Source organism: Mauremys mutica, chromosome 18 (assembly GCF_020497125.1).
Source record: "Mauremys mutica isolate MM-2020 ecotype Southern chromosome 18, ASM2049712v1, whole genome shotgun sequence".
Taxonomy (NCBI): domain Eukaryota; kingdom Metazoa; phylum Chordata; order Testudines; family Geoemydidae; genus Mauremys; species Mauremys mutica.
In genome coordinates this window covers 6,648,148-6,674,531 of record NC_059089.1, presented here as the reverse complement: position 1 = coordinate 6,674,531, position 26,384 = coordinate 6,648,148, and the positions used below count along the sequence as shown (strand labels likewise).

General features: G+C 47.2%; 1 protein-coding gene and 1 pseudogene across 1 annotated transcript; both read left to right on the top strand.

Annotated features, from left to right (window-relative positions):
* Window positions 1-1,344: 1,344 nt before the first annotated feature.
* On the top strand, window positions 1,345-22,353 carry EDF1 (endothelial differentiation related factor 1). Its single transcript, XM_044993071.1, has 5 exons — window positions 1,345-1,497; window positions 13,640-13,691; window positions 19,193-19,353; window positions 19,981-20,074; window positions 21,799-22,353. Exons 1-5 carry the CDS (start codon window positions 1,420-1,422, stop codon window positions 21,858-21,860), a joined length of 447 nt encoding a protein of 148 aa, XP_044849006.1. The 5' UTR covers window positions 1,345-1,419; the 3' UTR covers window positions 21,861-22,353.
* A 1,040-nt stretch (window positions 22,354-23,393) lies between these two features.
* On the top strand, window positions 23,394-25,164 carry LOC123352656 (annotated as a pseudogene).
* Window positions 25,165-26,384: the final 1,220 nt, after the last annotated feature.

Sequence of the window (26,384 nt, the reverse complement as noted above, 5' to 3'; positions counted from 1 at the left end):
TGGCTAGTGTCATTTGGTTGCACAATCCAAGGAGCAGCTGTGTTCCAGCGTTTCCAGTCTTCCTTGATTCTGTCCAGGATTCCAGAACCATTCTCGTCGCATGGTTGGGGTTTGTTCCGTGGGACAGTCGGGGTCCATCCCTTGGACAGTTGGGGTTCATGCCTAGGACAAGGAGAGAGATGGTACTGTAGTTTCCTTTTCTTGTCTTTTGGTTATCCCAGTGTATCAGGTCTGTGGGCTCTGGACTTCAAGTCAATTTCCATACTGTTAACAACTGAGCCATTAGTAACAGGATGAAATTCAATAATGAGAAGTGTAAGGTTATGCATTTAGGGATGACTAACAAGAATTTTAGTTATAAGCTGGGGACGCATCAGTTGGAAGTAACGGAGGAGGAGAAGGACCTAGGAGTCCTGGTTATCTTGTCCTTAGCTAGAGGCATGTTAGGCCCCCCTTATTACTACGGCTTTAGACCGGTTTGAGCTGTGTTGCAACTGATAGCTGGCTGTTACACATTTTGTTTTTCAGCTGCTGGCATTTTAGATCCGTTAAAGTTCAACATGGAGGAGCTTTGGTTCACTTAGGCCTAGAGCAGGAGGGCTTCATCGACACTCGTGATCTTCCACCCCCCCGAGTTACCTAAGGTTATGCCTTGTGACACCAACAACTATAGCCACTGGATCTCCTTGGTCCACATGTTTGTAGACTGCCCTCAAAGAATTCTAGTAGATTGGTGAGGTGTGATTTCCCTTTACTAAAACCATGCTGACTCTTCCTGAACAAAGTATGTTCATCTATATGTCTGACAATATTGTTCTTTATTACAGTTTCAACCAGTTTGCTCAGGACTGAAGTCAGGCTTACAGGCCTGTAACTGCAGGATCACCTCTGGAGCCCTTTTTAAAAATGTACACCGACGCACTAGTGCTTTGCACCGGCACAACCGTGCTTTACGCTGGTACTTTGCACTGGTGTAAAGGAGCTTTAGGCTGGTGCAGCTACTGAAGTAAAAATCCCCCGGACCAAAGAGCTGCGCCAGCAAAGCCCAAGCGCGACCCAGGCCGCTGCCAGCGGGAAGCCCCAGGTTCTGGCTGCCCCGCCCCGCCCAGCCACGCGCACGTGAGGCGCTGCAGCGGGCACTGACGCGTGTTTATGCCGAAGTCCGTTGAGTCAAGGCGTCCCAAAGTCCCACCCTCCTGAAGGCGTCATTTTTACCCAGTAAGGTAACGTGTTTGATGAGTAGCGTGGACAGAAACCAATCAGAGCGCAGAGCGTAGGCACAGCCGTTCCGGGATTCGGGACTCCTGTCTCATCCAATCATTCCAAGCCAACTCGAGGAGTGACAGGCTGGGCGGCCTATGAGCGGCGGGGCGGGGCGCGCCGGAGAAGGCTGCGCTACGGGCGGAGTAGGTCGGTGCCATGGCGGAGAGCGACTGGGACACGGTCACGGTGCTGCGCAAGAAGGGGCCGAGCGCGGCCCAGGCCAAGTCCAAGCAGGTCAGGGGGGAGGCCCGGAGCCCGGGCGGGTCCCGTCAGGCGCGGCCCTCAGCCCCGCGCGCCCCTCCCCCCCCCGGCTGGGGACCGTCAGGCTCGGGCCGAGCGGGGGCCCCGCGCCGGGACCTCAGGCGGGCGGGGCCGGCGCAGCTCCGGCTGCCTCGGCCCCGAGCCCGGCTGGGCTCCCCCCGCCCCCGCCATGCGGGCTCTGAACGGGGCGTGGGTCGCTGGCTGGTGCCGGGCGCCGCAGCGTCTCCCCGCGGGCAGGGCCGGGGCGCGGAGCTCCCGCCTGGCCTCCCCAGCGCCCCCCCCCCGCACATCCCCTCACTGAGGGGCAAATCCCAGCGAGCCTTGATAGACCCCGGGGCCAGCCGTGCCCAGGGGCTGCTCCCAGACCCGGTTCCCCCCCCCCGCCCCGAGTCCGCTCACGGGCTTTGCCCCAGCCGTGGAGGAGCCGGCACCGTGCCGGGGGGGTGGGGCAGCAGCAGCCTTGCGAAGGTGGCGGTGCTGCTAGTGGGGACCAGCTGTGCCTCCTGCCCAGGCTGTGGCCTGGTCTCCCCCCCCCCCCCAGCGGCTCCTGCAGCGGATTCATGTGGGTGGTGGTCCCGTGTGCCCCCCAGCTCCCCCCTCACCGCGCTCGGGCTCTGTGGCTCCCGGGAGTGTGAGCTGCCGCCACTGCCCCTCCCGGAGCAGGCTCAGGGCCCTGTGCCCTGGCAGTGGCTCACATGCCCGGGAGCCCGAGTGTGGTGAGAGGGGAGCCGGGGGGGCACATGAGGGCTGCTGCCCGCATGCATCCGCTGCAGCCTGCAGGAGCCCAGGGGGGTGCCGGGCTGCAGGAGGGGTGGGGGCGCAGCTGCTCCCCGCTAGCAGCGCCGCTGCCTTTGCAGGGCTGCTGCCCCCCGCGCCGCGCCGGCTTCTCCATGGCTGGGCTCACTGCTACTGCAAGCGGGATGCTCTGGTGCCTCCGGAAGGTGGCTCCTCCCTGCTGAGCCAGGGCACTGCTTTTTGGTGCCCCCAACCACTTGGCGCCCATGGCAACCGCCTAGTTTGTCTAGTGGTTGCACTGGCCCTGCTGGCCGGGGGGGACCTCGTGTTGGTCTTAGGATGGTGGGACTTGCACTGGTACTCTCTCTAACTGGGCTTGTGAAGATGAGTGGAAGTACGGATCCCTTTTGTGCACCAAAATAATCTTCTTTGGAGTACTTGCATTGCTCACCACCCAAAACCCATTTTGGAAGCAGGCTGGATATTTCCTGCTAGCAGGGGCCTTTTGTTTAGGGCATAACTGTACTGAATGGCATACTCTAATACAAGTATCAGAGGGGGTAGCCGTGTTTGCTGCTTTTACAGATCCAGACTAAGAGTCCTGTGGCACCTTATAGACTAACAGACGTATTGGAGCATGAGCTTTCGTGGGTGAATACCCACGTCATTGGATGCATGCGACGAAGTGGGTATTCACCCACAAAAGCTCATCCTCCAATACATCAGTTAGTCTATAAGGTGCCGCAGGACTCTTTACTGCTTATACTCTAATACAGTGGTTCTTAACCAGGGGTCTGGGGCCCTCTGGGGCGCTGTGAGCAGGTTTCAGGGGGGCTACCAAGCAGGGCCAGCATCAGACTCACTGGGGCCCAGGGCAGAAAGCTAAAGCCCCATCGCTTGGGGTCAAAGTCTGGGGCCCCAAGCCCAGCCACCTGGGGCTGAGGCCTGAGCAACTTAGCTTTGGGAGGCCCCCTGTGGTGTATGGCCCTGGGCAATTGCCCTGCTTGCTACCCCCTAACGCAGGCCCTGGCTTTGATATGCAGAAAACCAGTTTATTGTAGCACAGGTGGGCCATGGAGTTTTTATAGCGGGGGGGGGCTCAGAAAGAAAAAGGTTGAGAACCCCCGCCCTAATAAACAGTACTGAATGCAGAATCATGTCAATGCTCTGATGCAGCACAGTTGGAAAGAGTGTAAAATAGAAAAGGGATTTTTGTCTAGCTTGGTTTGTTCCATTGCTAACACGTGGGGTATGCTTTTTTCTAATAACTTGGTGTCTGTGCAGTAAGATTAATCTACCTAGATTATTGTACAGTGACAAATTGCTGCTGTTCTCTTGTGACAGCTTGGTGCTTTCCATGTTTTTTTGCTGAAAAGACAGAATTGACATTTTGAGGCTTCACTCTTATCCAGGAAAAGCACTGACTTGGCAATAGAATGTTGCGCCTTGGATTGCTACTTCTAGTAGGAATAAGAAGGAATACAGCTGGAAATACAGAATTGCAGATAATGTAGTTCATCTTTTAATATATGACCCTGCTAACCAGGCTGAGAGGGGCATTTGGCACAGATTCAAAAAAATTAATCTCTTAAGCTCCTCCAGTGTTGCATTGGCTTGTTCTTGTGTGCGTTCAGACATTCAGTGGCTTTCAAAGGTCTCTAACTTTAACAGTTCACTTACTGTATATTAAAAAGAATATTTCAAAACTACTGTGCGTCAAAGAAGCTGGCTGATGCAACATGATTGGGAGGAGCTTCAACAAGTATAAACTACTTGGAGTGTATGCCCTGCCCCAACCTCAATGGAAGGAGCCTTTGACACACATCTGATGCTGCAGTTCGCCTATTGTCTATTTCACTTTTAAGGATTTTTGTGACTGGACTACAGCTTTGGGAAGAAGAAGCGGCAAACTGCCCAGGTGCATATTATTTATTTCACATGTGGGTTCATTGCCTGAAAACAAAGCCATGTAGCTATTTTGTGCAACTACTGTTGAGTGGCAGTAAAAAGGAACACAGAATTCCTAACTGATAACAGCCCATCTGTGTACAGTCATACAGAAACCTGTATGATAATCGTCTCTTAGCTGTTTCGTAATCATCTGTCACCTTGATGCTTTTGCCCCTTGTGGCACAGCAACTGAATACCAAGTTCTGTGACCTTTGCCTATCATCTGTTTGTTCCTAGGTAACTCTAAAGTTCCAGGGGGAAACCGGAGCATGTAGTTTTGGTATCAGTGGGGATAAGTACTTATCTTATCTAACTTGTACTTAGTTTGAGTTTGGGTTAATAATACTAATGGTTAGTGCTGCATTTTGTTTGTTGGCTACTTCAAAAATAACCATCTATAGTCTAAGTATCCGAGGGGTAGCTGTGTTAGTCTGTATCCACAAAAACAATGAGGAGTCCAGTGGCACCTTAAAGACTAAGGGTATGTCTACACTACGAAATTAGGTTGAATTGATAGAAGTCTATTTCTGAGATCGATTTTATACCGTCAATTGTGTCCCCACTTAAGACCATTAACTCGGTGGAGTGCATCCACAGTACCGAGGCTAGCATCGACTTCCAGAGCATTGCACGGTGGGTAGCTATCCCGCAGTCTCTGCCGCCCGTTGGAATTCTGGATTGAGCTCCCAATGCCTGATGGCGCAAAAACATTGTCATGAGTGGTTCTGGGTAAATGTTGTCAGCCGCCCCCCGCCCCCCCCAGTGAAAGCAATGTCAATAAATCGTTTCTCACCTTTTTTCCTGGATTACCCATGCAGATGACATACCACGGCAAGCATGGAGCCCACTCAGCTCACCGTATGTCTCCTGGGTGCTGCCAGACATGGTACTGCATTGCTACACAGCAGCAGCTCATTGCCTTTTGGCAGAAGATGGTGTATTACGACTGATAGCCCTCGTCATTGTCTCCTGGGTGCTCTTTTAGCTGACCTCGGTGAGGTCGGTCGGGGGCGCCTGGACATAAATGGGAGATGATGATGGCCAGCAGTCGTACTGCATCATCTGCTGCCAGACTAAGATGTATAAGAGAGATGGAGTGGATCAAAACAATAAAGAGACCAGATTTGTTTTGTATTAATTTGCTCCCTCCCTCCCTCCATGAATAGTGGGGGGAGGGATAGCTCAGTGGTTTGAGCATTGGCCTGCTAAACCTAGGGTTGTAAGTTCAATCCTTGAGGGGGCCATTCTGTGTGAGAACCCTGTAAGCCATGTTGTCAGTCGCCCCTCCCTCTGTCAGAGTAACAGCAGACAATCGTTTTGCGCCTTTTTTCAGCGCAGACGCCATAGCATGGCAAGCATGGAGACCGCTCAGATCACTGCCGCAATTATGAACACTGTAAACACCATGCGCATTATCCTGCAGTATATGCAGAACCAGAACCTGGAAAAGCAAAACCCGGCGAGGAGGCGACAGCAGTGTGGTGATGAGAGTGATGAGGACATGGACACAGACTTCTCTCAATGTACGGGCCCTGGCAATGTGGACATCATGGTCTTAATGGAGCAGGTTCATGCCGTGGAACGCTGATTCTGGGCCCGGGAAACAAGCACAGACTGGTGGGACTGCATAGTGTTGCATGTCTGGGACGATTCCCAGTGGCTGCGAAACTTTTGCATGCGTAAGCGCACTTTCATGGAACTTTGTGACTTGCTTTCCCCTGCCCTGAAGTGCAAGAATACCAAGATGAGAGCAGCCCTCGCAGTTCACAAGCGAGTAGCGATAGCCGTGTGGAAGCTTGCAATGCCAGACAGCTACCGGTGAATCAGGCATCAATTTGGAGTGGGCAAATCTACTGTGGGGGCTGCTATGATCCAAGTAGCCAATGTAGTCAAAGAGCTGCTGATATCAGGGGTAGTGACTCTGGGAAATGTGCAGGTCATAGTGGATGGCTTTGCTGCAATGGGATTCCCTAACTGTGGTGGTGCGATAGATGGAACCTATCCCTATCTTGGCACTGGAGCACCAAGCCAGCGAGTACATAAACCGAAAGGGGTACTTTTCAGTGGTGCTGCAAGCACTGGTGGATCACAAGGGACATTTCACCAACATCAACGTGGGATGGCTGGGAAAGGTACATGATGCTCCCATCTTCAGGAACTCTGGTCTGTTTCAAAAGCTGCAGCAAGGGACTTTCTTCCCAGACCAGAAAATAACCGTTGGGGATGTTGAAATGCCTATAGTTGTCCTTGGGGACTCAGCCTACCCCTTAATGCCATGGCTCATGAGGCCGTACACAGGCAACCTGGACAGTAGTCAGGAGCTGTTCAACTATAGGCTGAGCAAGTGCAGAATGGTGGTAGAAAGTACATTTGGACGTTTAAAAGCACGCTGGTGCAGTTCACTGACTCGGATAGACCTCAGCCAAACCAATATTCCCATTGTTATTACCGCTGGTTGTGAGAGTAAGGTGGAGACGTTTATGGCGGGGTGGGAGGTTGAGGCAAATCGCCGGGGTGCTGATTACGCACAGCCAGACACCAGGGCACTTAGCAGAGTACAAGAGGGCACGGTGCGCATCAGAGAAGCTTTGAAAACCAGTTCATGACTGGCCAGGCTATGGTGTGAAAGTTCTGTTTTTCTTCTTGATGACCCCCATCCCTACCCTTGGTTCACTGTACTTCCCTGTAAGCTAACCACCCTCCCCTCCCCCCTTCGATCACTGCTTGCAGAGGCAATAAAGTCATTGTTGCTTCGCATTCATGCATTCTTTATTAATTCGTCACACAAATGGGGGATAACTGTCAACATAGCCCAGGTGAGGTGGGAGAGGAGGGAAGCACCCGGTCACACTGCACTTTAAAACGTATTGAAAGCCAGCTTTCTATTGCTTGGGCAGTCCTCTGGGGTGGAGTGGTTGGGTGCCCAGAGTCCCTGCCACCGCGTTCTTGGGCGTCTGAGTGAGGAGCCAATGGAACTTGGGGAGGAGGACGGTTGGTTACACAGGGGCTGTAGCGGCGGTCTGTGCTCAAGCTGCCTCTCCTGAACCTCAACCATATGCCGGAGCATATCAGTTTGTTCCTCCAGTAGCCTCAGCATTGCCTCTTGCCTTCTGTCACCAAGCTGATGCCACCTATCATCTTCAGCCTGCCACCTGTCCTCGTGTTCATATTGTGCTTTCCTGGACTCTGACATTGTCTGCCGCCACGCATTCTGCTGGGCTCTGTCAGTGTGGGAGGACTGCATGAGCTCAGAGAACACTTCATCATGAGTGCACTTTTTTTCGCCTTCTAATCTTCGCTAGCCTCTGGGAAGGAGAAGATAGTGTGAGCGTTGAAACATATGCAGCTGATGGAGGAAGAAAAAGGGAGAGTGGTAGTTTAAGAAGACACATTTTAGAAAACAACGGGGAGACTCTTTCACCGTAAACCTTGCTGTTAACATTACATAGCACATGTGCTTTCGGTACAAGGTCGCATTTTGCCTCTTATTGAGGGTATGCCGGTTTGGTGTGAGAGATCTTTCACGCAGGGCTGGGCAACAGAATTTGGCTTGCAGGCAGCCATGGTAAGATAGTCTTTTGGCTTCTTTAACCTTCATAACATGTGGGAATGGTTTCAAACAGCAGTGCCCTCATTTCCCATACCAAGCAGCCGTTGGGTTGGCCATTTAAAAGGAGGAGGGGCTGCGGTTTTGGGTTAACGTGCAGCACAAACCCAACTAAATTCCCCCCCCCCCACCCAATTCTCTGGGATGATTGCTTCACCCCTTCCCCCACTGTGTGGCTAATAGCGGGGAACATTTCTGTTCAGCCACAGGCAAACAGCCCAGCAGGAACGGGCACCTCTGAATGTCCCCTTAATAAAATCACCCTATTTCAACCAGGTGACCAGGAATTATATCACTCTCCTGAGGATAACACAGAGAGATAAAGAACGGATGCTGTTTGAATGCCAGCAAACACTGGGACCATACGCTGCCATGCTTTGTTATGCAATGATTCCAGATTACGTGCTACTGGTCTGGCGTGGTAAAGTGTCCTACCATGGAGGACGGAATAAGGCTGCCCTCCCCAGAAACCTTTTGCAAAGGCTTTGGGAATACATCCAGGAGAGCTTTATGGAGATGTCCCTGGAGGATTTCTGCTCCATCCCCAGACACGTTAAGACTTTTCCAGTAGCTGTACTGGCCGCGAATGTCAGGGCAAATTAATCATTAAACACGCTTGCTTTTAAACCATGTATAATATTTACAAAAGTACACTCACCAGAGGTCCCTTGTCCAAGTGGGTCCAGGAGGCAGCCTTGGGTGGGTTTGGGGCATACTGACTCCAGGTCCAGGGTGAGAAACAGTTCCTGGCTGTCGGGTGAAATGGTTTCTCCGTTTCCTTGCTGTGACCTATCTTCAGCCTCCTCCTAATCATCTTCCTTGTCCCCAAAACCCGCATCCCTGTTGCATGCTACTCCATTGACAGAGTCAAAGCACAGGGGTGGGGTAGTGGTGGCTGCACCACCTAGAATGGCATGCAGCTCATCATAGAAGCGGCATGTCTGGGGCTCTGACCCGGAGCGGCCGTTTGCCTCTCTGGTTTTTTTGGTAGGCTTGCTTCAGCTCTTTAAGCTTCACGCGGCACTGCTGCGGGTCCCTGTTATAGCCTCTGTCCTTCATGCCCTTTGAGATTTTTTTCAAATGTTTGGGCATTTTGTCTTTTGGAACACATTTTGGAACCTTTTCCTCAAACACAAGTCCAGTGGGACTGCATCTACACTTCTAAGCAATAGGGATTGACCCGGGGTCCCAGCTTGACTCAGATTCAGACCCTTCACCCCCAGGGGGTCCTGAGACTCTGGGTCAGAGCCCTGGGTTAGGGGCACCTGCCCTCCCCCCCCAAGTTTCATACCACATTTGGGTGCAGTTTGCAGCAGGAGGGAAGATGCTGCCCCTCCTCTCCTCCACTGTCTTCTACTGGGGCTGCCGCTGGCCAAGCTGTTCCCCTGTGTACCTGGTCTCACTAAGCTGGGGTGAGAGGACAGGGCCTGTCTGTGCTGCTGCCTCTGGCTCAGGAATTGGTGCTTCAGCTGCTACTATACTGAAAAAGTGCTTGGTGTGCTGACACACTCAGGCACACACTTAATCTCCCTCACACATTCCCCCCAACACTTCCCTTCTCCCTCACACACTAGTGGTGGTGATGTTACTTCTTGGTACTTCCCATCAAAATGCACATATATTCTCTGTATTTTTTTTTCTTTCAAAGTTCATTAAGAGCTACAGTGCTGTTACTTTAGTTTTTTGACTGGTCTGTCCGTTTCATAGTTTTTCTTTCTTATGCTTAAATTTAATTCTTTCTGTAGTGAGTTCTAAAATGCCTGTCCTGGCTGGAGTAATTATTATTATTACTTACCATGTTGAGCTTTATCAATCATTATTTAAAGTGATACAATCAAATATCCTGCTAGAATGTAAATTTAGCTTGTACTCACTTTAGCAATGCCAGTTTAGAAAAAAAATTAGCTAAACACATAACTTAAGACACACTGCAGATGAAAGTTATTTATTTTCAAATAATATTTTTAGTTATATCTGTAAAATAACTTAAAATTCATGAGACAATAAATGCGGTTCCAAGTCTGATACTAATAGTAATGGAGTTAAATGTTAGTGACTCACGTATTTACTGATCACAATCATGTACAAATGACAAAATAATTAGAAAATTTTCCCATTCTTAAGAGAAAAACATAATCGAATGTTAAAATTAAATACATTTTTAGTGGTGTGAAAACAATTGACTAAAATCGAGTAGATAGTGGCAGTAACACAGAGTGTCTGTTAGAGAAAGGAAGCATATTTTATTTATTTTTATTTATCTCTACTAAAGATAGAGTATAAAGTATCAGAGGTGTTCCTGATATCTTGTAAGGCTCCAGAATTGGTACCTCAAGGTTTGGGATTGGGAATATTTTTGTGGTATTGTCTCCTGATTGTTCTAAATTTACATATAAACTTAAAATATGGCTTTAATTGGGGTTTGTATATTTTTTCTTTATATATTAATTAGGAGTACTGTATCTATCAGCTAATTTCTAAGGGTGTGTCTACACTACAAAGTTAAGTCGATTTTATGTAAATTGACATCCTCCGATTTAAGCAAGTCGATCTTGTGTGTCCCCACTATGCTCATTGTGTTGGCAGAGTGCATCCTCACTAGCAGGGCTTGCATCAACGCACGGAGTGCTGCACTGTGGGTAGCTATCCCACAGTGCATGGAGCAGAGTGGAATTTTGGGTTGGGCTTACAGTGCTTCATGGGACCAAAACATTTGCACAAGTGGTTATAACATGACGTTAGCCTCCCTCCCTGAAATCAACGGCAAAGAAACCAAGCCTTTTTTCGTGCCTTTTTTTCTAAGCCTGGGTTACCCACGCAGATGCCATAGCACAGCAAGCATGGACTCCGATCAGCTGTACACTGTTGTTATGAGCATTACAAACACCTCATGTCTTATCCTGCAGTATATACTCAGCAGGAGCTGCCGCACGGAACGATGTGATGCCACACAAGCAGCCCTGCTGGAAGCCATGGACTGGAGCAATTTGCAGATGCTGGTGACAGTCGCGAATCACCTTGACACGGTGGAATGCCACTTCTGGGCCCAAGAAACAAGCACTGACTGGTGGAACTACATAGTTATGCAGCTATGGGATGGCGAGCAGTGGCTGCAGAACTTTCGAATGTGTAAGGCCACTTTCATGGAACTGTTTGAGGAGCTTTCCCCAGCCCTAAAGCACAGCAATAGTAAAATGAGAGCTGCTCTGACAGTTGAGAAGCGAGTGGCGATAGCTCTCTGGAAGCTTCCAATGCCAGACTGCTACCAGTCAGTGGGGAATCAGTTCAGAGTGGGTGTATCTACTGTGGGGTCTGCTATGATCCAAGTTTCCAGGGCAATCAATAGACTTCTGCTATGAAGGATAGTGACTCTGAACAACGTGCAGGGCATAGTGGATGATTTTGCCACTATGCGGTTCCCTAACTGCGGTGGGGCTATAGACGGAATGCATATCCCTATCTTGGCACCAGACCACCTTGCCAAAGAGTACATAAACTGAACTTCTCAATGGTATTGCAAGCGCTGGTAGATCACAGGGGCCGTTTCACCGACATCAATGTGGGATGGTCGGGGAAAGGTGCATGATGCGCGCATCTTTAGGAACTCTAGTCTGTTCAGGAAGATGCAAGCAGGGACTTTTTTCCAGACTGCAAAATAACCATTGGTGATGTTGAAATGCCAGTCGTGATCCTGGGAGACCCAGCCTACCCCATGCTCCCATGGCTCATGAAGCCGTACACAGGCAGCCTAGACAACAGTTAAGGACTAGCTCAACCATAGGCTGAGCAAGTGCAGAATGGTGGTGGAATGTGCCTTTGGATGTTTAAAAGGCTGCTGGCATTGTTTGCTTACTAAGTTAGACCTCAGTGAAAGCAATGTCCCCATTGTTGTTACTGCCTGCTGCGTGTTCCATAATATCTAAAACAAAGGGAGAAAAGTTTCCGGCAGGGTGGAGGGTCAAGGCAGATCACCTGGCAGCCAGTTTTGAGCAGCCAGACTCCAGGACAATAAGAAGAGCACTTGGAGGGGCTGTGCATCTCCATGAGGCTTTGCAAACTAGTTTCAGCAATGTGACCCACAATAATGTGACACTTACGTGTCTTGTTCCTTACCAAGCTGTCCCCTTCATTGTATTTTTCTCCCCTGTAAACTCCACCCCCACTCACCACAGTGTGCTGAATGAATAAAGAGCCTTCTCCTGTGAGGAAATGGGCTCCAGAGTTTAAAAACAGTTCTTGGCTGTTTGGGGAGAATGGATCCTCCACTTGCCTTCCTCGCATTCTCCTCTTCCTTGTCAGCAGTGTCATCATTGTTGCCCAAGGTCAGCCGGGGCTCCTGGGAGGTATCCACAGAGCATTTTGGAGTAGTGGTGGAGTCGCCACCAAGAATCACATGCAGCTCCTCGTATAAGTGGCATGTCTGCGACTCAGAACCAGAGCGGCTATTCACCTCCCTTATCTTCTGGTATGCTTGCTGAAGTGCCTTTATTTTCATGTGGCACTGCTGTGTGTCCCTGGTGTAGCACTTTTCCCACATGCCCTGCATGATTTTGGCAAAGATGTCAGCATTTCTTCTGCTGGATCGGAGCTCTGCCTGCACAGACTCTTCTCCCCACACAGCAATCAGAGCCAGCACCTCCTGTGTACTCCATGCTGGAGCACATTTGTGGCCTTGAGCATCCATGGTCAGCTGTGCTGACGAGCTCTCCATGCTGATCAAACAGGAAATGAAAATTCAAAAGTTTCCAGGGCTTTAACAGGGAGGCGACTGTTTCCTGTGTACCTGGCTGATGTGCAGTGGAGTTGAAAGTGCTCTCTAGAGTGGTCAAAGTGGAGCAGTGTGGGATACCTCCTGGAGGCCAATTCATTTAAATTACATAACGCAGTGTCTACACTATCCCCATGTTGACCCTTGGATGTTAAATCAAGCACTATGCCTCTCATAGAGGTGGAGTACAGAAGTGAACTTTACAGGTCCCTTAGGTCGACGGAAGGGGACTCAGTAGTGTAGACACATATTATTAAATAGGTCAACATTAGCCATGTTAGGTCAAACTTTGTAGTGTAGACCAGGCCCAAGTTATCTGCAAAAAAACTTAGTTATCAGGTGCCTAAGTAGCCACTCGAGTCATGGGTAAAGTTGCTGTCTTCTCCCGCCCACCTCCCTCAATCTGAAATGGCACCCCTGCCCTGGGTTCGCACAATTTATGTGTAGATGGTGGATTATGCTTGAGCATGAGTTTGAACCTTGGGCTTAAATTGCAGTCTAGACACACCTCTAGACAACAGCGTTTAAAAGAGAACTGGATAAATTCATGGAGGTTAAGTCCACTAATGGCTATTAGCCAGGATGGGTAAGGAATGGTGTCGCTAGCCTCTGTTTGCCAGAGGGTGGAGATGGCTGGCTGGAGAGAGATCACGTATGTTCTATCCTAGCCCATTTTACATTGCTTTCTCAGTAATAGGGACTATAGAGTAATGTAATATTTCTTTCTCAAACTGGGTGAAGGAAGATTAAAATCCACGTAATTTTTTTTCTCCAGGACATCCAAAATGTCTCTGTTAATATGGAGAGTTCTTCCAATGTACTTCTCAGAACTAATAAATCTCCTCTCCAACTGGCAAAGCAGGCTACTTCCTTCCCTCTCCTTTGGTAGCAGAATTGTTGCTGGTTGCCTGGATACTTGCTCAGGGAGGATTTTTTTGCTAGCAGCTTGGCTGTTTGTGGATGATAAATCCATTCTTTGTTAAAGTGTTTAAATAGAGGTCTGTGTCTTATGTTAATGGAACTAATCTTGATAAAGTTAAATTTCTTATTTCTAGGCAATCTTAGCAGCGCAGAGAAGAGGAGAAGATGTAGAGACCTCCAAGAAATGTAGGTATTTCTGTCAGGGGCGGGGGTGGGTAAGGAAGGACAGTTTCATGTTTTCCTTTAACTTCATGGTAACCCCTGTCACGGTTTTAGAGTTAACTGCACACACATACCCCAGTCTTCCTCAAGAGTACCCACTTCAGATTTCAGGCTCCCAGCCCTTGCCTCTCTCAGGCAGGGATGCTTATCTCTCTTCCCCCAGACTGGGGATTTAGGCTTTTTGCAGTACCTCTGCACTTCTGTGATTTCCCCAGCACTGTTTAGCCTTTCTCCAGGGGATACAACAGTGTGTACTAGTTACAAAGCAAAGTGCATTTAATAGTAGGGTGAAAGCATTATGATGATTTAGTTGGGTTTGGTCCTGCTTTGAGCCGGGGGTTGGACTAGATGACCTCCTGAGGTCCCTTCCAACCCTGAGATTCTATGATTACAGAGGGAACATGTTAAACAAATAGAAGTTCCCATATGCATGGTAAAAGCTTACCAAAGGTCACCATTCATCCTAGGCGGCTCTAATAAGCCAAAGTCTTTCCAACCCTTCTGCAAGGGTTCCCTCCCGTCCGCTCTCTTACACAGAAGGTCATGGCCATTTCTTGAATTAGAAAGAAGACCTCCGTGTCAGTTTAATCTCAGCTTTTTTTTTTTATGCCAAAAACCTTTTCATTGTCTGGTCTCTGGAAAACCCAGTGTGAGCCATTTATATGCCAACCTCCCCAGGGGGTGATACCTCTCTAGAGGTGGGTGTTTGCATCCTGAGTGATTCACCTTAATCCCGCTGGCCGCCAAACAGCTGATTGGTGGTGGGTGGGAGGCACTGGGAGGGAGGGGGAGTTGCTGATCAGTTGGACCATTCCCCCCCCCCCCCCCCCATGGATGCTCCAACCCTGGAGCACCCACAGAGTTGGCACCTGTGCTTTTACGCTGCTCTGATTCTGTAAAGTGGGCCCTTACAGTGGGTATAAACATCATTTGCTCCTAAATCAAGGCCCCTTTATGCTTATTGAATTATGTAAAAAGGACTTGGTGTAACTGAGAATTGGGCTCTGTATCTTTTTAAAAAATAGACTTGCTTTTTACATCAATTACTTCATTTATGTATTTTGCATTTACAAAACTATAAAAACAGATGAAGCCTTTTTTGGGAAACTACCAAAAATATAATTTAGGCTAAAATTCTTTAATCCAAAAATGCAGCCTGGAGCAAATATTTAAAATATAAGATCCTTGTGGCTGATGTATATAAAATAGAACCGTTAACAGAGTCTTTAACCATAGCAAACACTGTTATGCAGTGGAACTAAAATAATGCATATTTCCATAAATTCACTCTTTCAAAATACAAGTGAGATATATAAAAATAGCTATTGCACTCGTTTTTTAATTATGAATTAAATCGTTACAGATGTTGGAATTCTTGAAGTCTATTATGTTGACAACCTGAGTATTCAAAGTTCTTAAACATTTACATAAGACGCACTTCTTTAAGAAGTGTAAACGTATTTACATAATACAGTGTAATGGTACTATTCTGTCTATACTTTGTGGCTTTTCCCCTTAAAAACCCTAAAGAAAATAATGAATATTTAAGACCTCTTAACTCACAACAGTCCTTCAGTCTTTGTTTTGCAGAGGTCTCAGGTCACGCTCTGACAATACATAATATATGTGCTTCAGTAGTTAAGGCTAATAGGGAAAGTTTAAGAAAAGAAAGGGAAGAAGTTAAGAATGTTGATTTTTAAATTTGTGCATTTCCTTTCTTGATGCTGATTGTAATAAGGTAATCAGGAAAAGGATAAAACATCTGTAGCTCACTAAAGTACCCTCTTCTAATAAAGTTAGCTATATGTAAGCAAATATAAATTTAAGTGGAAATAGAAGGGGGGTTCAGGGGTAGTCAATTATTTTTTGTCCAGGTCCAAATTTCTTGGCCAAGGTATAGTCAAAGTCCGGATTCCAGAGCAACATTTTTCACAATGCAAGTGCCCCTGTTCAGCAAACACATAGAATGCTGTGCGTTAGTAAAATACCCAGGGCGTATTGCTTATATTGTTAAATGAAATCAAACCACTGTATAACCTAAAAATAACCTCCAAGAAAGATGTAATAAATGACATCTGAGACTTTGAGAAAGTACATAGATAAAATGTCAAATAGATGTAAATATAGCATTAAAACACTTTCAGACAACTGTTTTGTTTTGAATTTGTTTTGAGTTTACAAAGAGTATTAACTTTGCTTTTGTCAAATAAAATTGTTGTAGGCATATATAAAACCATCTTTGATACTTTCAAGCCTTTTGTGGCTTGTTTAGTATTAGTATCAGTTTGAAAGAAAACCGTTCATACATGAGCTCTTTATCTTAGTTTTATGATTCAAGACTTTCATTTAACAAAACACACCCACACACATGTATTAAGCAAAAGAATCATGAATAATCACTGTGAAATATCTGTTAAAACTTCAGTATCACTACTGAGAATGAAATTTTATATGGCAATGCAGATTTAAAATAAAATATGCATGATGAATATATAATAGTCCTCCCCATCAGTGGGAAAAGTGACAGGCCCTGTGCTGGACAAGGACCTTTAAGTTTGGAGTGAGTTCAGTCAAGGCAAGACAACTCCAATCACTCCCCTCCCGTCCCCTCATTCCCCATGTCGCCTGCCAGCTCCCCACCCAGAGAGGCTCCCGCCATCCCACTTGCTGAGCCCAGATGCCAGCTCATTCCCCCACATGTCCCGCTCGTCCCATGCCTGCACTGCTATTGGCTGGTGGGGCTGTGACTGCACAGGCAGCCGCCCTAGGGACGCACTGCACCCAGCCGCCTGCCCCCTGTTGGGGGGGTGGGGGGCCCTGCCCTGGGAAGCAGACAGCTCTAGCCCAGGCTCGGCTTCACCCCATTTGACCGTTGTTTTGGGAGGGGTGGCTACAAGGGGGGCGGGCCCTAAGGCAAGTTTTGGGGTGACTATAGCCCCCCCAACACTGCACCAGACTCCAAGATTCCACATTGGCCCTTCTAAATAAACAAGGAAACATAACCAAAAGCCTTAAAGTTAAGAGTTTTGTCTATCACTAATAATCAGGTATGGAGGCAAAAATACTGTGCTCTTCTTGCTTTTCAAAGTTTTTCTGTGTGTGTTGTTAGAAATTAAGGCCTCTTACAGCTTGAGAGAGTCTGATAACTGGAAATCTAATGAACAGCCAAAAGAGTGAAAACTTGGAGGGGAAGGGATTTTTATTCAGACTGTTTAAAACTTTGTGGATTTTATGTTGTTGCTAATGCTGAATTATCTTTAATGGTTAACGTTTTGGAGAAGGAATGTCTTTCTTTAAAGAGTCAACACCCACACCCCTTGGATTATTCAGCGAGAACTAACAGTACATCATCTGAGACCTTCAGTGGGTCCCGCAGTAAAACCAGGGGAGATGGGAGTTGACACTGATCTCTTTTAAAAAAAAATAAAATAAAACAACAAAACCTTTCAGTCTTTTATATCTTGACACAAGTGGGACTATGCTAATAACATTTGCGGAGGACAAAAAGTTGGGAGGTATTGCCAGTATGGAGGAGGACAGACTATAGCGTGCAGATCTGGATGACCTTGTAAACTGGAGTAATAGAAATAGGGAGAAATTTAATAGTGCAAGGTTATGCACTTAGCAAAAATTCTTGTTGTTAGTCCCTATCAGCTGGGGACTTATCAGTTGGAAGTGACAGAGGAGGAGAAAGACCTGGGTCTATTGGCTGATCACAGGATGACTATGAGCTGCAAATGTCAAAAGGTGTCAAAAAGGTTAATGCCGCCCTAAGATGCATTGGGTGAGGTATTTCCATTAGAGACAGGGAAGTATTAGTACCATTATACAAGGCACTGCTGAACCCTGACCTGGAATACTGTGTGCTTTTCTGGTCTCCCACGTTTAAGAAAGATGAATTCAAACTGGAACAGGTGCACAGAAGGGCTATTAGGATGACCTGAGGAATAGAAAAATCTACCTTATGAGAGGAGATTCAAAGAGCTTGGCTTGTTTAGCCTAACCAAAAGGTATAAATACATCAGAGGGATAAATACCAGGGAGGGGGAAGACTTATTTAAGTTAAGCACTAGTGGAAACACAAGATCAAATGGATATAAACTGGCCATGAACAAGGTTAGCCTTGAAATTAGATGAAGGTTTCTAACCATCGGGGGAGTGAAGTTCTGGAATGGCCTTCTAAGGGGAGCAGTGGGGGCAAAAAACATAAGTGGCCTCAAAACTGAGCTTGATAAGTTTATGGAGGGGATGGTGTGATGGGATTGCCGACAGTGGCATATGGTCCATCAATGACTGCCAGTAGTAAAAAACCCCTACATCTGGAAATGAGACACTTAGATGGGGAGGGCTCTGAGTTACTGCAGAGAATTTTTTTCCCCATATACCATTTGGTTGGCAAATGTGTGCACAAGAGGAAGGTGATTCTGCATGTTTGAAAAACAGCCTTAACCATTCATCTGACAACACTAGAAATTCCTGAAATCCTTGACCACAAATGAAAATTAGTTCTACAGAAAGTCAAAACTGGACATATCTGTAATCTAGTGTGGGCATAGAGCTTTCAGGTGTATAGGTTGAGGTTTGGATGGAATTAGCTTTGTTGCTTGATTATGCAGTGTGATTATTTTATACATGTACACTAAAATAATATGAATTGTGGGAATATTTGGGTACTTAGCTACCTTCCTTCAAATGAGTGTACTTTAACTCTTCTTGGTCCATATACATTTTATTGAGTAACAGCTTTAAGACAAAAACAAGGTCCTTCATACTCCCCAGTGAACTAGACTTAAATTATGTGGTACACTTAAAGTTCTGTAGCAGTTCAAAGTCAACTTAATATATTAAACTGTAATATGAGAACCAGTAGTCTTTGTGTTTTGGTAGTGCATTACATTTTATTCTGGCCCAAAATTTTCAGTTTTCAACATGGCACAGACTGCAATGTACAGTTCCATCATACAAGTTGTGGTGGGAGTGGTAGGGGATCTTGGAGTGCTTGGCAGCTGGTGTAGGGGGGTTGCAGGATGAAACATTAACAGGGCTTCTGGTAAAATGGCCAGCAGCATAGTTTAGATTGTTGTCATTAGGTTTCAGAGTCAAGCCAATTAAGATGAATAAAGTAGTTAACACCTGTCTCAGGTATTATTTCAGGCAGTCTGCAGGCAACGTTGCCTTAGTTACCCTTGAGTTTTGTTTGGAAGGTTTTCTTTGCAATCATCAATGCTGATTTTTTTTTTTTTTTAAATTAAAAGCTTAGTTTCTGAAGAGTGATTCTAGGGTAACTTCTGCATCAGTGGAGTGCACAGGGACCTGGCTAAAGTTAATGGTGACGTGAATGGGTGGAGTGATGAATGCAGAAAACTCTACAAAGCTTGGGGAAGTTGACTGACTTTCATCAAAGTGCTTGTTTATCCTAGTACGGTTTTGACACCTGCCTCTTCTTGATTTTGTTTAAATGCTAGGGGCCGCAGGCCAAAACAAGCAGCATTCGATCACTAAGAACACAGCTAAGCTGGATCGGGAGACGGAGGAGCTGCACCATGACAGAGTCCCCCTTGAGGTGGGCAAAGTAATCCAGCAGGGCCGACAGAGCAAGGGCCTGACACAAAAGGATTTGGCCACGGTGAGTGCCTATCAGTGTCGTTTGGTCTCTACTCCTGCTTTTCCTCAGCCAGGCTCTGTGTATGGGAGGGAGCTGGGATGTCAGTGGTGTCAAGTTAGCCTCCTGACCGGTAGGTGGTGAGCTGGTATCATCACGGGTTAATATAACACCACAGAACGTTGCAGGGTACTAGTTAACTAGTAGCTCAGGTGGTGGACCAGGGACCTCTGTATGGAACCTGTGAACGCTCTGTAAGAACTGCGAGCTATGTTGTGGGCTGGAGTTAAAATGGCTTCCTCTCTAACTGACTTAGCCCTGGCATAGTAATTTCTGGCGTAAGGTGTTGAAAAACCTATCTGTATCTGAGCTTTCAAACTGAAGTATCTGCCATGCTGCTGGACTGCTGTAGCTTGTGGACACTCTCCGATTTCTTGAGAGTGAGGCAGACCTTTTTACAATACAACTATTATCAGCATGGTAGCACCCAGACAGAAGAAACCAATGATGATAGGCAGAATTCACTCTTGCAAGCCTGGTGTACTTCTGGGAAGATGCAGCCACTCATGTAATATGGGATGTCTTGGGTTTGTGTTTCTGAATGTTCACTGTTTGTTAAACTGATGTGTTTAAAGCACATCTTCTTTTTAGAAAATCAATGAAAAACCACAAGTTATTGCTGACTACGAATGTGGAAGAGCAATCCCCAACAACCAGGTTCTGGGCAAGATCGAAAGAGCCATCAGTGAGTGTCAGATGCATAGTAGCATCTAAAACCGCTTCGGGGGGGCGGGGGGGATGCTGCTGCTGTCGATGATGAACATCTACACTTAACTCCTTTCCATTGCACCCAGCATTCTCTAGGGCAGCAGCATGTGTTGCTCCGCTGGTAGGATACTTGGGGAGTTGATGTCAGTGCCGTTTCATGGGTTCACCTCTGGTAGTGGTCACCAACCGATCAATCGTGATCGATAGGTCGATCCTAGAGGATCTCTTGGTCGATCGCAATCTCTAGTGTTGTAGCAGGGCTGCTGCTAAGGCAGGCTCCCTGCCTTCCCCGGCCCCACGCTGCTCCCGGAAGTGGCCAGTGCAACCCCGGGGTGGGGGGGCAGGGGTCTCACGCGTGTGCTGCTCCTGCCTGCAAGCACTGCCCCCACAGTGCCCATTGGAATGGGGAACTGGGGCCAATGGGAGCTGTGGGGGCAGTGCTTGCAGAGAGGGGCAGCACGCAGAGCCATGTGCCCCCCGCCCCTCCCCAGGGGCACGGTGGCCCCTTCTGGGGGCGGCGGGGGGGCAGGGTAGGCAGGGACCCTGCCTTAGCAGTAACCCTGCTACACCACCAACCGGGAGCTGCTGGAGGTAAATGCTGTTTGGTGGGAGGCCACACTCCAACCCTGCACCCCAAACCCCAGCTCTGACCTCCCTCCCAGAGCCACCACGCTGTACCCAATCCTGCACCCCAACACTACCCTAGCCCTGATCACCCCCCCAGAGCTTGCACCCCTCACCCCCTCCTGCATCCCAACTCCTGCCTCAGGCTCAGCCCAGAGCCCCCTCCCATACTGCGAACACTTCGGCCCCAGCCCAGAGCCTGAGCCCCCTCCTGAACCCCTACTCCAGCCTAATGAAAGTGAGTGAGGGTGGGGGAGAGTGTGAGGCAGAGGGGGGGGTGGAGGGGGCGGGGCCTTGGGGAAGGGGCAGGGTGGATCCTGGGTTGCCCTTAAATTCAAAAAGTGATCTTGGGCGTAAAAAGGTTGGAGACCACTGACCTATGGGGTGTCACGTTGCATCCTAACATTAAGATTGTTTCTGCTGATTCAGAAGCGGGAACTCAGAAGCTTTCAGCCCTCTGCAGGCATTGAAAACTCACATTGTTTCAGTGTCTTGGACTTGTTCTGTGCTATCCAAAAATAGCACTATCAGACACCTGAAGGCTTATGTAAATCCAAAGTCATGTGTTTGGCAAGTAGACAAGGGTTATGTGAATACATTGTGCCATTGGGGGTGGGAGGAGTGCCCAGCTTTCTAGTTATACAAAGCCTTAATTTCCAGGTATTTGTAATGGACTAGGATGTCTGCTGCTAAGACCATCTCAAATGGCTTTTGCAATGATGCTTAGTCAGTAGAGTGATGTTTCTCGGACTAGTGATTCCTCCCCCCCCCCCTCCCCCCGCCGTGGTATTCTTCAGGCAGTGACTGCTAATATCCTATAAATTACCTGAGCAAGGATCAATTTTTCCAATTACCTGTTACAATTTCTTTTCAGTTATGTATAAAGCCTGATTTTTTTCTTAAATAAATCTCTCCCTCTAGTGTACTTGTCCTGTCTTGCAGTGGGTGACTTCTCCCTTCCCTCACTCCAACCACCTTAGTTCATTTGTTGGGCTGTTTGAGGATTCAGGGTGACAAGTATGTAGGGAGGACTCAAGTCAAACTGCTGAAAGTTGTCTCCTTTGTGTGTCATTCCAGGCCTTAAGCTACGTGGAAGGGATATTGGAAAACCACTTGAGGCTGGCCCAAAAGGGAAATGAAAACAAAGCCTCGAAATCAGTTTGTTCAGACTGATCTCATCTGGCTGGTGCTCTTTAACCACCAGAATCTCTCTTCATATTGCCAAGCAGAACAAGGAGGTTTCAGACTTGCTTGGGGGGGATGGGGACCTGCAGAATTTCTACCTGCTGTAAAAAGGCAAACTTAAGTGATTTTCCTGATTTTTGTTTTTTCCTTTCTCCTTTCCGGAGATTAAGAAACTAAACCCAATAAATACTGCATCTAATTTTGCCAGAAAAGTGTGTCTTGGTGTTCAGAACTAGCTATTGATCAGACAGTTGGGGTGATCTGAAGTAGGATAATTTAATTGGAGCAATTTTAAGGGAGAGTGGGTTGTAAGTATTTGGGAGAGGTGGGGGTTGGTTAGAGCCCATATTGAAAAGGGGTTGGTTTGGGGCACTATATTGGAACGACGTTTGTTTGTTCCGTCCAGCCTGTTTTAAAGAGATGTATAATAAAGTTTGTTACCCTTCAGTTGGCTGGTGTGATCATTTCGTGGGTCTGTCTGTTGGAGATGGCTCACCTCCCCAGCGCCTGTTTAGCGTGTGGGACTACACATAATGGAACATGCATAGAGCACTGAGGACATCATGAAGCTCTAAAGTCAGAGAGAGCACAGGAGGTGTCAGATGTTGCCAGAAGCAGTGAAGGGACAGGTTCTTCTGTCTGGCCTGGGACAGCAGCCTGGAACCATCTGAAACAAGTTATGGTGTTGACTTTGGCTCTAGTGCAGTGGAGGTGGGTTCAAAGAGCAAGGTCATCGCAAAGAAAGTGACAGACTAAACCAGGAAACTTCCAGCTAGTCAAACATAAGCACTTCTACCCAGCTCCGTTCTCTTTTGTACCAAGCCAGTAGTTCCCAATGGAACTGGACAAACTTCCTTTAACCAAAATGGGTGCAAATATTCTGAGCTTTCCTGGGCTCATGTTAGAGATGACAGCTCAGTGTAACTTAGTGTCATGGCCTGAGTAAGGTCAGCACTGCATCTTATGACCTCTATATAGTATTGCAGGAGAGACACTTACTGATGAAATCTGCACATTTCTCTGCTGAAATGTAACACTTCCCTTCAACCAAGTTTTCAGAATGATGCTTCTGAAGAAGCTAGACTTGCACAACATATGCTTGTACTTGTACAGAGGCAGAACCAGTTGGCTAGCAGCTCTAGACTATATTCTGTGGTTCAGACTGCAGGCTTCCTATTAGCTAAAATGATGCTGTACTTCAGTGTCCACAAATACAGCTGTGTATAGTGGGAAAACAGGCTGAACAAGAATAATTCCTGTACAATAGGAAACTAGGGCTTGTGCCACCTAATCTTCAAAAGCTGTTTGTTTAGCTGTGTGAAAAACTGAGGACTTGGAACTCCCCTTCATGTTCCTCAGTAGGACTCCGAAATGACCCCGTTCTTCATTCTCTCTGCTGCTCCCTGGAGCCCAGTGCACATGGGGAGTTTAGCTCATGCTCTGAGTACTAATGCAATGCAACCATTTCACCCTGACTTCTCCTCAGCATGTCTTTGATGGAGGGAAAAGGGATGGTGAGATACAGTAAGTGGTTTGCCCAAGGTCATACACAAACTGTGGCAGAGCTTGGACTTGAATCCAAGGCAATGGCTGTAGCTATTGCACCATCCATCTCTAAGTTCAGCTGATGTACTATCCCCTTTGGGGGTCAGTCTTTGGACTTAAGGAGCTTCTAATAACCAGTATCAGAGGGGTAGCCGTGTTAGTCTGGTTCTGTAGAAGCAGCAAAGAATCCTGTGGCACCTTATAGACTAACAGACGTTTTGCAGCATGAGCTTTCGTGGGTGAATACCCACTTCTTCGGATGCAAGTGAAGAAGTGGGTATTCACCCACGAAAGCTCATGCTGCAAAACGTCTGTTAGTCTATAAGGTGCCACAGGATTCTTTGCTGCTTCTAATAACCAGCACTCTCACTTCTTTTTATTTGAAGAGAACTCTGACATACTGAAGGTTGTATAGTGTTTACGAGATTAATAAAGAGTCAGATTAAGATTTTAATCAAATAGCTTCTGAAATTGTAAAGGGAGAAATTGGTTTGATACATAGCTGTACTGATTGTAGAATAACAGTACTAGATTGCTACAAAACAGGGCCATTTCTACCCTGCTTCTGGGAGGAGAAGTAATTCTTAGGTGCTCACAGCTGCTTTGATGCAGGTACCCATGACTAGGCTTGGAAGGTACCTTTGATGCAGATTTATCATTACATGGCACTTACACCTTACCCTCCCAAAATGATCATTTCCATCAATAATGGAAACTGACAGAAAAATGCTGCTTGAGAACTTAGTTTAAGGATCTTTACTTTGTATATAGTGGTGCATGATGCTGACAGTTGTTTTTTTTAATGGTTGCAAACTTTTTGAATTTCAACTTCTGTCATTAAGAATCATTCCCCACCCCCACCCCCAGTTTTCCCCAAGTGAACATTAAAAATGGATAAAAAAGGCTTAAAATTATATCCCTTGAAATTATAAAAACCTTGTCAAGCCGACCCCTGACAGTCACGAGCTCCAGCTTCTTCCCTGTAGCTGTGTCTTATTTAATTTAAATACATAATTCCTGTTTGTGTCTGATCCGGTATTTGCCAGACACCAACCAGTCCTGGACTCGGAGCCAGCGGTCCCGGCCCTGACAGCCCCGCAGATCATCCAGAAGACACAATGAGCGTGAAGGCCTTTTAAGCTCATTCCTGCTGTTGAGCAGGAGATGCTAATGGGAGACAAAGCTCAAATTGATGTTCAGTGCATTGAGTGCTGTGGAGGAAAACATCTATATTGGAATCAATGACGGTTTTGTCTTTCACTTCCTAGTAGAAGAGAGGATATCATCAGCTGAAAAAATAACTTTTGCTGCCACCAAACAACTGCATAAACACTTGGGCTTCAAGAAAGCAGTCAGTGAGCTGAAAGCAGCTTCAGCACTCAACAGCTACTGGTGCTTTGTGATAACCCAATAATATTAGTTAACATGATGAACCTGGAGCCTATCCCCACTGGAGCTATAGTCAAAGGAGCTGTGACATTCACATTAAATGAAAACCCTATGAGTGGGGACCCTTTTTGTGTAGAAGTTTGCATTATCTTAGTGAAACGGCAGACCATCCAGATGTTCATGGTGTATGAGGATAGAGTCCAGATAGTGAAGGAAGTGTTCATTATGGAGTAATCCTGTGCCATGGTAGATGGTCATTACTTATGCCTTGCACTCAGTACACAATATATCCTATTGAATCATAATGCTGGCACCTCACAGTGATGAGAAATGGCCAGTTGTGAAAAGGATAGGCAGACAGAAGTTTCTGCTGGCTGGACCTGGGTTAGGTATGTTTGCAAATGTGGATGTGTAGCAGGGTGCTGGTGCAAAAGCACCTAATTACCCCTGCTCAGCCAGCTCCAATCAAGAGAAATAGGTTGGGGCTGGTGAAACAGACCAGCTGCCTGGCCTGCGGATTGGCTCCACCTGCCGGTCTGACAAGTCAGCAGTTACAAGGGCTGGGAGCCAGCAGAAAAGCCAGCCAGGGGAAAGGTCAGTCTCCTAGCTGTGGGCTGACTGCAGGAAAAGGGAACTAACCCTGCATGCCTTGTATATAGCTCAACACTGGTGGTGGGAGAACTGTGTGTGTAAATAAAGCCAGGGGTGCTGCATAACTGGAGGCCTCGCTGCACTTTATTGGGACAGCCAGCGGGCCCAGGAAGAGGGGCGGGGCAGTGGACTCATCACAGGATGGCATTTCCTAGAGTGCTCCTGTGCACTGGTCCGAGACTCTGATTGGAGCAGCCCTGTGTTTTCCTTACGGAGTTGCTCTAGATGAAGTTTATTACAGTGCATAGCATGCTGGATCAACGAGGAAAACAGACCCTACCTTTTAAGGAAGGCCACATCCTACAAGACTTTGAAGCGAAGGTAATTATAGCTACCAATAAAGGTGTGTACATCTTGGTGCCATTACCTTTGGAAAGGCAGATTCAAGATCTTCTAACCAGTCAGAGTGGAAGACGTCCTAATCTTAGTAAAGGGAGCCCGAAGGAACATATAAAAAAGCAGCCAGTTGTGAACCAAGTGAGCAGCCAACAGAGGACAGGTAAACAGAGGGAGTTTGCCAAGGAGTTCGCTTTGGGGGAGTTCCCACAGAGGTTTTTGTTGTTTTTCAGGCTTCTGTGAGCAGTAAATACAACACTGAAGAGGAAGACATTATGGGATAGTGAGCGATCAGCTGTTGTGACCTGCACAGGATGTGCCATGTTTCTTTCTCCCAGAGGATAGAAGCGACTTCATGTGTACGAAGTGCAAGCTGGTCTCCATATTGGAAGAGAAGGTTAAAGGACTAGAGACCCAAGTATCAACCCTGTGTTGCATCAGAGAAAATGAAGATTTTCTGGATAGAAGACAGCGTTTGGTACAGCAAGCTAAAGAATCAGAGGGTGCAGTGCAGAACAGGGAAGAAAATTGGCAGCATGTGACCTCCAGAAGAAGAA

Coding starts and splice junctions, on each gene's coding strand:
- EDF1 (XM_044993071.1), top strand. CDS start 1,420: ATGGCGGAGAGCGACTGGGACACGGTCACGGTGCTGCGCAAGAAGGGG. Junction 1,498..13,639: donor CCCAGGCCAAGTCCAAGCAG/GTCAGGGGGGAG, acceptor TCTTATTTCTAG/GCAATCTTAGCAGCGCAGAG. Junction 19,354..19,980: donor CACAAAAGGATTTGGCCACG/GTGAGTGCCTAT, acceptor TCTTCTTTTTAG/AAAATCAATGAAAAACCACA.